Here is an 11,567-nt window from a genome sequence, read left to right on the forward strand (position 1 = left end):
CAGCTTCATGAGGGTGACCTCCACTGACATAACGCCTCTGTCTGAGATACACTCTACTACAAACGAACCCAACCCAAACCAAAAATACCGACAATTTTGGAGACTAGATCAGGTCCAGCCGCATCATAGGGGGGAATCTACTGACACAGTTTTAACTGTGCAGGTCAGATTTATGCCTTTGATCTTCTAGATTCCTCTCTCCCAAGCACTCTGTTTAGTGACCACTTTCCTCCCTTCCCTCCATTTTCGATAGGGGGAGTTCTCCGGGGGCGTATTTATTTCCTATGAAATTCCACAGAGGAATCAGTATCAGAGCCTAAATTGTGAGACTCCAAAGGATTTTTCAGCGTCTGATTTTCAGAAGTAGATTGGTAGGCTTCTCTTCTGAGGACCTCTGGGTAGGCTCCACCCACCAAGTTTTGCATAAGCAGCTGGGCCTTTTAGCCATTTGTACCACCCAGGGACCCTACTCCCCACCACAGGCAAAATTCACAATTCCCGCCTGTGCAACACGACTTAGAGGGTTTTCTTTGGAAGATGGCAGTGGCTCCTTATTTACAGGCCCTCTCACACTCCACACAGGTGATTAACGGACTAGTTCTGCATTGTTCTGGACAAAGACCCTTTGATTTATGAGTTCGCAGCAGTTAGGAGCCATGCGTTCCTTCTAGAAGTATTTATTCTGCTAGTCACTGTGCTGAACACTGGGGAGGCAGTGGGGCGTAATGGAACCACCAGTTCCTCCCCTCAATGAGCTTAGCTTTTGGTTGGGGATGTGAGGAGGGCCAGTCAACACCCAAAATGAGTAACATGATGATAAGCATTCCAAAAGGAAGAAAGAAAGAAAACAAAGAAGAGAGAGGGAGGAAGGAAGTTTGTTATTTTGAACATTCATCAGGGTCAACTTCATGAAGCAAGGAATATCTCTTTCTGTTCTGGTCTGACCGCATGAGCAAGATTTAGTCTACTAACAACAAGTGTATGTGTTCTTATACTACACTCCTTAGAATGAAGTCCAGTTACTTTAGCTGTTCTGTGTATTAAAAAAAAAAACAACCCTCCAGACCCCAGTATAAATGAGAACATTACCAGTGTCCAGAGAACCCCAGTGAATTCATCAGAAGGACCTGTTCACATGGCTTGAGGCAGCAGTTCAACCTTTGTGCCAATGCTCTGGACCCTTTTACACAATCTAGGTTTGCTCCCAAATCTACCCGTTGCTGGTGAGCAGACAGTGGAGATGATTTAGCTTCCCTTGTTGTTGTGACTAGGTGCCATGCAGTCGGTTCTGACCCAGTGTGGTCCTACGCATGACAGAACCGAAGCACTGCCTGGTCCTGCACTATCCTCATAATTCTTCCTATGCTTCAGCCCACTGTTGCAGCCACTGTGTCCATCCATCTGGAGCTCCACCTAGTTAATGAAAAGAATACCTTCTGCCTTATGTGGCAGATACCTAATCTCCTGTCAACTTGCAAAGGGGTGGAGTCTAGCCTGTCAATCAGATCCCAGCTTGATGACATCATTTGGAGGCACAAAGGAGATAAGCAGCTCACTGGAGGCCAGATACTCTCTCTCTCTCTACTTTGTTGTCCTGATCACATGCCACATGGAGCTACACTGATGGAGCCAGAGCCCTGGAGCTGGAGGGGCCACGTGGATACCCATGCCAGTTCTGAGATGCTTCTGCCACCACTGGATCCATAAGACTTTCCACCCACTGGCCTGTGATCCTCCCGCAATGATTCAGCATCATTGCATGGCTGCGGCAATCTAAACAGGACTTTATGGGCTAGTATTGACATATGGGGTAATATCGGACTTATGGACTCGATCTGGACTGGGCTGGGATGTTTTCTCAATATACGATTTCTCTCTTATGGATTATTGCAGATAAAGTTTTTTTTTTCTTTTGGTGTAGGTTTTGTGTATATCACACACACATTTTCTAAACCATAAAGCAATCTATAAATAGAAGTCATTATTTTCATGGACAAAAGCCTGGAACAAGTGATGATGCTCTGATGTGAACAAGTGATAACTGAAGTTTTAAACTAATTATTCTTTTACTTTAGAATTGAGATGGCCCAAATTTAGACACAGGATTTTGTGGTCATTTGAGGAAAAGTAAGTGGGGTTAAAAGAATTTATCATTTCTATGCTATTCATTCATTCAGTCTTCATCAGTCCTATTTTGGAGAACCCTCTCTGGGTTTGATTCTGTAGGCATGATAGAGCCCCACAGGACACATAGGAGCCAGCCCTAGGATACGGCCATTGCTGTAGATGCAGTCGCCCAGGGCTCCCTGACTCCCGAAGGGAAAGCAGCGACTAAGAACCTGGACAGTACTGTAGGAGATGCGGCTCTGCATCTTGTTTCTGACACGTGATAATTACCAAGTTAATGTGTGGACTGCTTTTAAGCTTTTCATACTCTTTCTTGCTCATGGAAACGAAGATATCAGCCAATATACCTAGTGATGTGGAAATGCCCTGTAAGGAAAATACAAGCAAAACATACATTAGGGGTTTTTACTTCGTTATTGCTTGAATACATGATGATTGAGCATCCAGTGAGTCCCTCTGACTGTGGACCAGGGGTGTGAACAGCCTTGCTCTCAGGCAGAGGGCACCGTGAAGTGGATTATTGCAGATGCAGGTGGGTGAATATTTAACACCATACCATTTGATCTCCCTTTTGGCCTATTTAAAATTTGTTCTGGTTTTGAGGTTTTCTTCTGTTTTACTTTTATAATTTTGTTGTTGTTGTATGCTTTTCTGTATATGATATCCAGGATAAGTAAATCTACAGAGACAGTAACTGAGTGAGTGGTTTCTTGGGTGTCTGGCAAGGAAAGTTGGGGGGAAATGGGGAAGGCATAACAAGGAGTATAAGAAAGAAGAAAACATTCTAAAATTGATTGTAGTCATGATTATACAACTCTTCTTTATATGATGGAACTATTGCATTGTATATTATGTGGATTATGTGCAAAAAACCTGTTTTTCTTTTAAAAATTAAAAACCAATAAAAATTAATTCCATTTGGATTGAAAACCAACAAACGAACAATAAATAAAATGTGACTAACCTATTCATTTTCCCATTCAACACAAGGAAAAATAAGACTCATAATAATTTTACAGAAAGCAATGTGGTCATGTCAACATGGCTTTGGAATGAAACAAAAAGTTAATATACCGCCCCCCCCTCCAAAAAAAAAACAAACAAACATAGAAGAATGGATAGATACAGATCAATATATAAATAGTTTCAAACAGAAATATACACTCAAAGTGTAGATGTGAGCAAAAAAGAGAAGAAAGTTACTTCAGGTCTCTCACCTGTTTATGTAAAATAAATAAAAATAGGACAAATGAAATTAATAGCAATAAACTGAATTATATTAAAAAATGAGACCATTATTCAGAGACAAATATAGAAAAGGAGAAGAAGGTATTAGACAATAAATAACCTTTTTGTCGGGCTGAGGGAGTGTCAAATAGCCTATGATTGAGGCCCATATTAATTCTGCAGCTTCGTACCACATTCCTGGGGGGGGGAAGAGAGCGAGCTGTAAGACAGGGGAGAAACTGCTGGTATCACTGCTGTCCTATTAGAAAACATCTACGGGCCGAAGCCCAGCAAGGCCCGCCCACCATTCAGACCCTGCCCGCCCGGCCTGCGGTCCAGCTGGTGTACACATTCTGAGGATGGCCCGGGGCAGACCCCCAATTCTCTCCGCCTGGCCTGGGAGAGGGAAGGGCTGCAGGCTGGGTTTGCTAATTAAAAGGAAAAAAGAAGAGAAAAGAAAGACAAGAAAGAGGGGAGAGACAGAAAACCCTCAAAAATGAAGGTGACTACAGAAAGCAGATTTATTGGATCCTATTAGGAGAACTCGGGGATGGATTAGTTGGACTGAGCAATGTTTCCCCAGTCTGCTTCACACAGACACAGGGAAACAGGGAGAAGGTCTCCACTGTGGACAAGAGTACCAATTTCCATCCTCTAAAAACTGCTCAACGTTTTGTTTGCATTTTAAAGCAAATAAAATTGAAAAATTAATCTAAGTACCCATCAGTGAAGGTCTTGGTGGGTTTAGAGTGAGACACAAACATATCCCACAATGTCCTGCTGAACTGAGAGTCAGAGGTTAGAAGTCATGCTGAAGGCCTTAGGGCATATAGATATAAATTTCTTTAACAAAATCAGTAGAAAAATATGCTTATCTTATTAATTTTCATTAAACTACAAAATCTCAGATGCTAATCTCTTTTGGATGAAGAAACTAAAGAAACTGAGTGTTAATCATACGGACTAGATACATGAAGAAAATTCTACAGTAAGACTTATTGGTCAGACTTTATAAAGGAACCTCTGGAACAATAAATGTCTAATGAAATGTACCTAGCTTTTGTAGAATCTGCCCTCTGATCTGTATACAAACGGACTGCACCAGGACTTTGTCACTTTCATTTCTGTACAGCCAAGTACCTAAAATAAAACATGGAGACAGAAAATGAATTTTGGTCTTGAATTATTAAAGAAGTGGTTTGGCAGATGAAATTACTCTGGTAGATGCCTTCAGGTGTACACGTGATACAGATTTCAGAAACGAGCTCTTCTCTCCAGGGAAGATCCAGTTCAAAGTTTGCTATAGCTCACAAGGCCCTACCAGAATGATTTCCCATCTGGTCTCCGACTCTTCATCCTTTGCCACTGAGCTTTCTTCACCCTGACTTCATTTGTGGTCCTTGTGGTAGTAAGAGGTCTTCCCCATGGTCTCTGCACGTGCTGTTACCTCCGCCTGGGATTCCCTCTTCTCTGGCTCTTTGAAAGGCCAGCTCCCTTGCCTTCTTCAAGTCTCAATATCAATGCAATCGCCTCCCAAGTCCCGTCAACTTGATTTACAAGATAACAGTGTTATCCTACTTATCTTGTGGTTGCTTCCTCATCGAGGATGCGACACCTAAAACGGGTTGGGATATCAAGACGGATGACTGTAGACACATACACCAAAAAGGCATAAAAGAAGTTATAACTCACATAATGAGGTTTTCTGGGCAGAGAGGGCAGTCACCCTATTGGACCTGAACAAAGACGAGGAGCGAGTGGTTCTGGGTTTTGTGGTGGTCAGGAGGTGGGTTTGGAATAACATTTTTTGAAAGCTTGGCTGAGGGTTCTAACTAAGAATATGCTTTAACCTAAATATCCAAAATATATCAACATGTATAAAATAACAAATATAAAAACATTCACCCGATCCTTTTCTCGTGGCGGCCTGAGGTGATCTGTCAAAATGGTTCACTACTCAATTGAGGCAGAAAACCCCACAAAATCATGCAAATCAAGAGGGTTGAATCTTTAGGTCCATTATAAGGACACCTATAAAACTGCCCGGGCCATCAAGAGTATGCCTATCCGGAAAGCCACCAAGTATTTGAAAGACGCCACTTTCCCTTCTGACATTACAATGATGGACTTCGTAGGGGTGCCCAGGCCAAACAGTGGGGTTGGACCCAAGGTTGGTGGACCAAAAGGAATGCTGAATTTTTGTTGCACCTGCTTAAATATGCCAAGAGTCCCGCTGAACTGAAGGGTTTAGACGTGGATTCTCTGGTCACGGGCACATCCAGGTGAACAAAGCCCCCCAACATGCACCACCGGACTAACAGAGCTCATGGTTGGATCAATCCATCCACTGAAATGATCCCGACTGAAGAGGAACAAATTGTTCCTAAATCAGAAGAGGGGTTTGCACAGAAGGAAAAACTATCCCAAGAGGAACTGGAAGCAACAACTTACCGCTTGGAAGTAAATGAATCTTGAAATAAAAGTCAATAAAAGTGAAAAACGATAACACAGTCATGAGAAAATTTTGCATTATTATCCCCCTTCAACTTTATTGGCTTTTATAGGAGGGTTTATGGATTACATCATTTTTGTAATTGACAAGCTACCAACCCCCCCAGTGACTTGCTTTGTTTCCATCCTTTTGTCCCTCTCCCTCTTGTTGTGTATTCCCCCCACCCCCTTTCATCCAAGTTGACATCTATATGTTAACCTGGTAACCTTCCCCTTATACTCTTGGTAACCATCAAAGTCTATTTCTTTTGGTGTAAGAGTCTTTTCTGATTTAAAAAAGTAGCAGTGGTCTCATATGATGTTTGTCCTTCTATGATGGACTAATTTCACAGGTGGAGGGTTCCGATCAGCTTGCCCAGATGTGGAGTCAGAGGAAGAGAAGTATCGGGTGAAAGGCTATCGGCATTCAAACACCAAAGAGAGAGTTGGAGATTTTATTACATCCACCTTCATTATTCTTTGTCATATCACCTTCTTAATTTCTTCCTAGATTTTAGTGTGTGTGTGTGTGTGTGTGTGTGAGAGAGAGAGAGAGAGAGACATAGTAGATGGGAAATATATGCCTACTCTAGGGTAGTTGTGGTGGCCACCAGTGAGGTGTGTGTAGTCAATATTTCCGTTCCAAACAGTATCACTACTAGAAACGTCCACATGCTTCAAGGAGATCAGGCCTAATGTCTACTTGTACTGAGTTTAAATGTCTACTGTCAATTGTGTTCCACTTACTGGAAAAACACGTTCATGTAAATGCCCAGACGTTCAGAGAGATAGCTGAAATGTGAAATCGTGACCCCGCTATCCTGAATTGGTTCCTTCCATGTTTACTTAAATGTTGAGAGGACATTCATTTCAAAATAATCTTTTACTAGAGATTTTTATATTGCAAAACCAAATTTATTTGCAAAAGATTTAAATACATTAAGCTCACTCTTTTAACTCTGAGCCATATATTCCTAAGCACAATGACTTTAAGTTTGCAGCAGAGCCCTTCCCAAGGCCCACAGAATTACTCGCTCTAACTGCTTCTTTCCATTAGATGACACACTCTCCAATCAAACAGTATTAGCAGCCTTAAAAAATGGAAAAGAAGGGACGGCAGACGGAAATGCTGCTTGACCAAAGTCACATCATTCACCAGTGGCCAAGACCATCCCAGGTGGTTCTGGGCTCCTCTCATCCTCAGTAGCTATTAGGTCATTGAGTTGTTCTTAAACTAGGAGTCTGGTACCACCTGAGGGTACAAGCCACTGTTAAGAAATAAATGTTTCTATGACAAAATAATTTGCAAATTATTATTATCAAGGATTCATGGGGGAGGGCAGAGCGGGAAGGGAGGGGGAAAGAAGAGGAGCTGATGTCAGGGGCTTAAATGGAGAGCAGATGTTTTGAGAATGATGAGGGCAATGAATGTACAAATGTGCTTTACACAATTGATGTATGTATGGATTGTGATAAGAGTTGTATGAGCCCCTAATAAAATGATTTTTTTTTAAAAAGAAGAAGAAAGAAATGTTTCTTACCTGTTGCACCATTGTTGCTTATTAGACTGCTTAGAATGTACTCGGCTTTTAAAAGTTTTCCTGAAAAGACAAAACATAATTCAACCAACCAACCCAAACACAAAACCTTCAAATTCTACACAACTAGGTCTGAACAGCCTACAAATTGTTCATGCTCCAATTTTGACAGGTTTCACCAGGTACACACCATAATCTTGTATTGAGACCTTTTATTTAAAAATCCATCATCAGGAACCACGTTATAGATAACATTTACAAGGAGCAATAAAGTCTTCAGAAGTTGGTAAACTGGGAAGCGGCATAATATCTGGAATGGTCATTAGGTTCTTAAAAGAACCATTTCTAATTCGTCATATAAAGCAGGGCATGCGCAGCAGTGGCAAAGCCGTGTAAAAGAAGTCTGCTCTTGGTGGAAGCTAGAGGCAGGCCTGGGACTGCACAGGTTCACCAGAGGCTTTTGGAGGGAGGGATGGGATGGTGGAGTGGCCATTTTTCAACTGACTTATTTTTCTTACTACCTCCTAGAAGAGGCCTGATCTATGTAGAACTGTTATTGATGTCTTTAATAACCAGGAAACCTATATGTATTTTTAATAACTCCCTTCTTACAGTTGCCTTCAAGGCATTATAGGAGCTATCTAGCCCCTGTGACCCTTTCCAGCTCACCTTTAACGCTCCTTTCCCTAGGCCTCACGGTCTGCATGTTAGTCACTGTGATTTGCTCGCGGTCTTTTGAACGTGACAGGCAAGCTCTCACATCAGGATCTTTGTACTTTACTATTATTTTAATTTGGAATCATTTTAGTCCTGATATTTTCAAGGCCTCTTCTCTTTCCCCCTGGGTCTTTACTCAAATATATCAATTAAAAACAAAAACAAAAAACCTCCCCTGAAACAAAACTCCCCGCCCTTGAGTGGATTCTGAGTCTCTATTCTAGGGATGCCATGTAGACTGTCATAGAATTCCTTTCTTTACATAAACTCAAACTCACTGCCACTGGGTTGATGCGGATTCTGTAAGGCCACCCTGTAAGATGGGGCGGAACTGCCTCTGTCGGTTTCTGAGACTAACACTGTAGGAATAGGAAGCTCTGTCTTTCTCACACAAAGCAGCTAGTGGTTTTGAACTGCTCACCTTGCGGTTAACAGGCCGACGCATAAACACTGTGCCACCAGGGCTCCTCCGACCTCATACGGTTTCCTTTAATTATCCTGTTTCAAATTGTTCATTGAGATACATAGTCTGGGTTCTGGTAAATTGTGTTCCCAAAGAAGATCACAGCAACAGCATCCACCTGTCCTCTTATACAGTGTGATTTTGCCATTCCTTAATCATGAAGTGGAAGCTAGCATGAATTATTCTTTTCCCCGGGTCTGCTTTGGCCTTGTGACCTATTTACACTAGTGGAATGAGGGATGATGGAAACAGTGTATCATTCTGGGCTGGACCAGAAGAGATATGTAATTTCTACCGTCACCCCTTGAGGCCAAGCCACCATGCTGTGAAGAAGCCCATGAGCAACACGGAGAGGCCAATGCAGAGATGGCCCTTTCCTGAGAGCCCCAGATGAGGTCCTGGCTGGCTGCCAATAACAAATCTCTACTGTGTGCATGAGAGTGCTTTGTACTTTTGAACTATTCCAATTCCACATACTACTTAACAGAATCACCTAATCAAACTACAGAATTATGAGAAATGGTCAATTGTTATTACTTTAAGTAACTCAGTTATGGGATGGTTTGTAACATGGCGATAGTCTACAAACAATAAAAGAATGTGGGTTCTGTTACAATAACAGCAATTGGGTACCTAAAAGTAGGGTATTGCTGTAACAAAAATGTAAACTCTATGGCATTAAGTTAGGGCCATGGGTCAGGTCGAGGCATGAGGGTGGTGAGGAGACTGTTGTTGGAGAATGAAATGGCAAAGTGGACATCGTTACTGGTAGTTGAGACAAAAGAACACACATCACAAAATGGCAGGAGTTCAGCAGCACAGTTTTCTGTAGCAATGTGAAAAACAAAATGTAACTAATGACCTTACAGCTATCGCTGAAGAGATTTATAGGAGGAATATTGAAATAGCTTCTTTTAGCTGCTGAGGACAAAGTGCAAGAAGGAAGACATGAACTAAAGAAGGAATTATTTCATTTTTGAGCAGAATATAGAGGCAATGTAGAAGGCCCAGAAGAATATTTCCAGACAGTCTCCACATAAACAAAAGCATGGGGACAAACATCAAGGAGATTGCCAGTAAACTGTGACCTGAGGGTCAGGATCAAATCAAGGATATGAGTGTAAAATCCTTTGGTAAGGTGTTCCACCCTCAAGACCAGACAAAGGAACTTCTAAGAACATTAAAAATGCCGCCTCATAGAACTTTGATTTGCAGTCTGAGGTAGAACACAAAGGTAATTATAAATATGCTGTTGTCTAATTTAATATCAACACACAAATATCCTTTAGATCTTTAATATTTCCTTTCCTTACTCTTATGGTCTTAGGTTCACCTCATTAATCTTGTGAGACCTATGTATGTTCAATTGGATAATTAAGCTTGTTCGATGCATGAAATCCAAGATAGATAACCCCTGCAGAAATAGTAATGGTAGTAATGACTCCCTGAGGGTAAGGGAAGAGGTGTGTGTGGGGAGAAGGGTGAATCAATAGCAATGATGACTGTATAACTACACCTGAGGGAAAGGAATACAGAACAGATAAGGTGAACAGATACATTGGATGGTGTAAGATATGGCAAAATAATAATAATAATAATAATAATAGTTCCTAGGAGGTTGGTTGGGGAAAGAGATAAAGGGGAGATGGTATCAAAGAATTCAAGAACAAAATGATGGTGGCAGCAACTGTACAATTATGCTTGATCTAATTGATCTGTAAATAATATCTGTAAGAGCTCCCAATAAAATGATTGGGGGAAAAAGGGGGGAGGGAGGCTATAAAATATTTAAAGAAATTCTATCAACTGTTGAAAAAGAGCAGTGTTCACTTAAAATGATGAGCGACTCTGGCGCACCCAACTTTCTGTGGGTGGGCTCAGGCTGAGGAAGACTTGGTGATAAAGAGCTTTGTGTTCCTAAAGAATGTCTCATACAAAAGAAAGAATGACTCAGCAGGTGAATCTCAGCGTTGCAGGAACCACTCTCTGAGAGGCTCCTCCCTGCCATCAAGTCAATTCCAACTCATCATGACCCCTCTAGGGGCAGGTCTACCCCTGTGGGTTTCTGAGCCTGTAACTCTTTACACCGTTCTTCCTGAGAGTGGTTGTTGGTTTCGAACTGCTGACCTTGCAGTTAGCCACCCAATGCTTAAGCACTATGCTGTCAGGACTCCTCTCTCTGAGAGAAGTGGCCCTTACACAAGGAGCAGTGAATTATTTAATGTGGCTTTTCTAGCTAAAGTCTTTAGCTCCCATCAGACAACCTTTCCCTGCATAGGTCTGGTAAGAAGGTGGGGGGAAATACTGATAGAAATCACCTGAGAGTAATTACGAATAGGAGTCTCTGCAGTGCTATCCGGCTGTGTATAAAATGAGCCCTCTGAGAAGCAGGAGTAGGAATCTCGCTGGCAAGAGACAGGAATAGCGCTTGTCTTCTGGACCCAAGATCCTCGTGCTGTGAACCTCCTGGATCCAGATACCAGCGATACCAGCAGAGGAGCAGCAGCAGAACCAGGAGCCTGAGCCTGGAACATAGTGATGGACTGCCCAACCCACTGAACACATTAAGATCGAGAGCTTCTGCGCAAGGGATTGGTGTGTGGAATGGGGTGCCTCTGGGTACTGAATTCAGGAAGTTGGGCTTGCTGACTCAAGGGAGGGGAGCTAAATGCCTTCAGCCCGAAGCTCACTGGAGTGGGGTGCCTTTGGACACTTAATTCATGGAGCTCATTTTATTGACCCATGGACCTGGAGCGGAATGCCTTTGGGTTAAGGCTTAGAGCCAAGTGGAATGCCCCTTTGGGTATTTATTAGCAGACCCCAAACTTTGTAATATGTGCTGGAGAACACTACCCTGAGCACTTCGCACTGGCATGACAATTGGTTAACTTCCTAAATAAACTCTTTAATCAAAAATTTTGTCTGTGAATTTGTGTAGCCATTGCAATGAACATTAGAACCTAGGGATAAAATAGAGACTACTAATAAATCCCATACTTCTTTTT

At 42.1% G+C, this 11,567-nt stretch overlaps 1 protein-coding gene across 1 annotated transcript in view; it reads right to left on the reverse strand.

The window, feature by feature from the left end:
• Positions 1 to 11,567, reverse strand: part of ALPK1 (alpha kinase 1) — an 88,450-nt gene that overhangs the window by 22,625 nt on the left and 54,258 nt on the right. The window contains exons 4-7 of the mRNA XM_013004866.2: positions 7,386 to 7,445; positions 4,408 to 4,494; positions 3,476 to 3,552; positions 2,398 to 2,493 (exon numbers count right to left, since the gene is read on the reverse strand). Coding sequence (XP_012860320.1) covers positions 2,398 to 2,493; positions 3,476 to 3,552; positions 4,408 to 4,494; positions 7,386 to 7,445 — 320 coding nt within the window. The remainder of the gene's footprint in view (positions 1 to 2,397; positions 2,494 to 3,475; positions 3,553 to 4,407; positions 4,495 to 7,385; positions 7,446 to 11,567) is intronic.

The sequence above is a fragment of the Echinops telfairi genome, unplaced genomic scaffold (genome assembly GCF_000313985.2).
Source record: "Echinops telfairi isolate 266 unplaced genomic scaffold, ASM31398v2 ScPeMD7_7468;HRSCAF=8506_0, whole genome shotgun sequence".
NCBI lineage: Eukaryota > Metazoa > Chordata > Mammalia > Afrosoricida > Tenrecidae > Echinops > Echinops telfairi.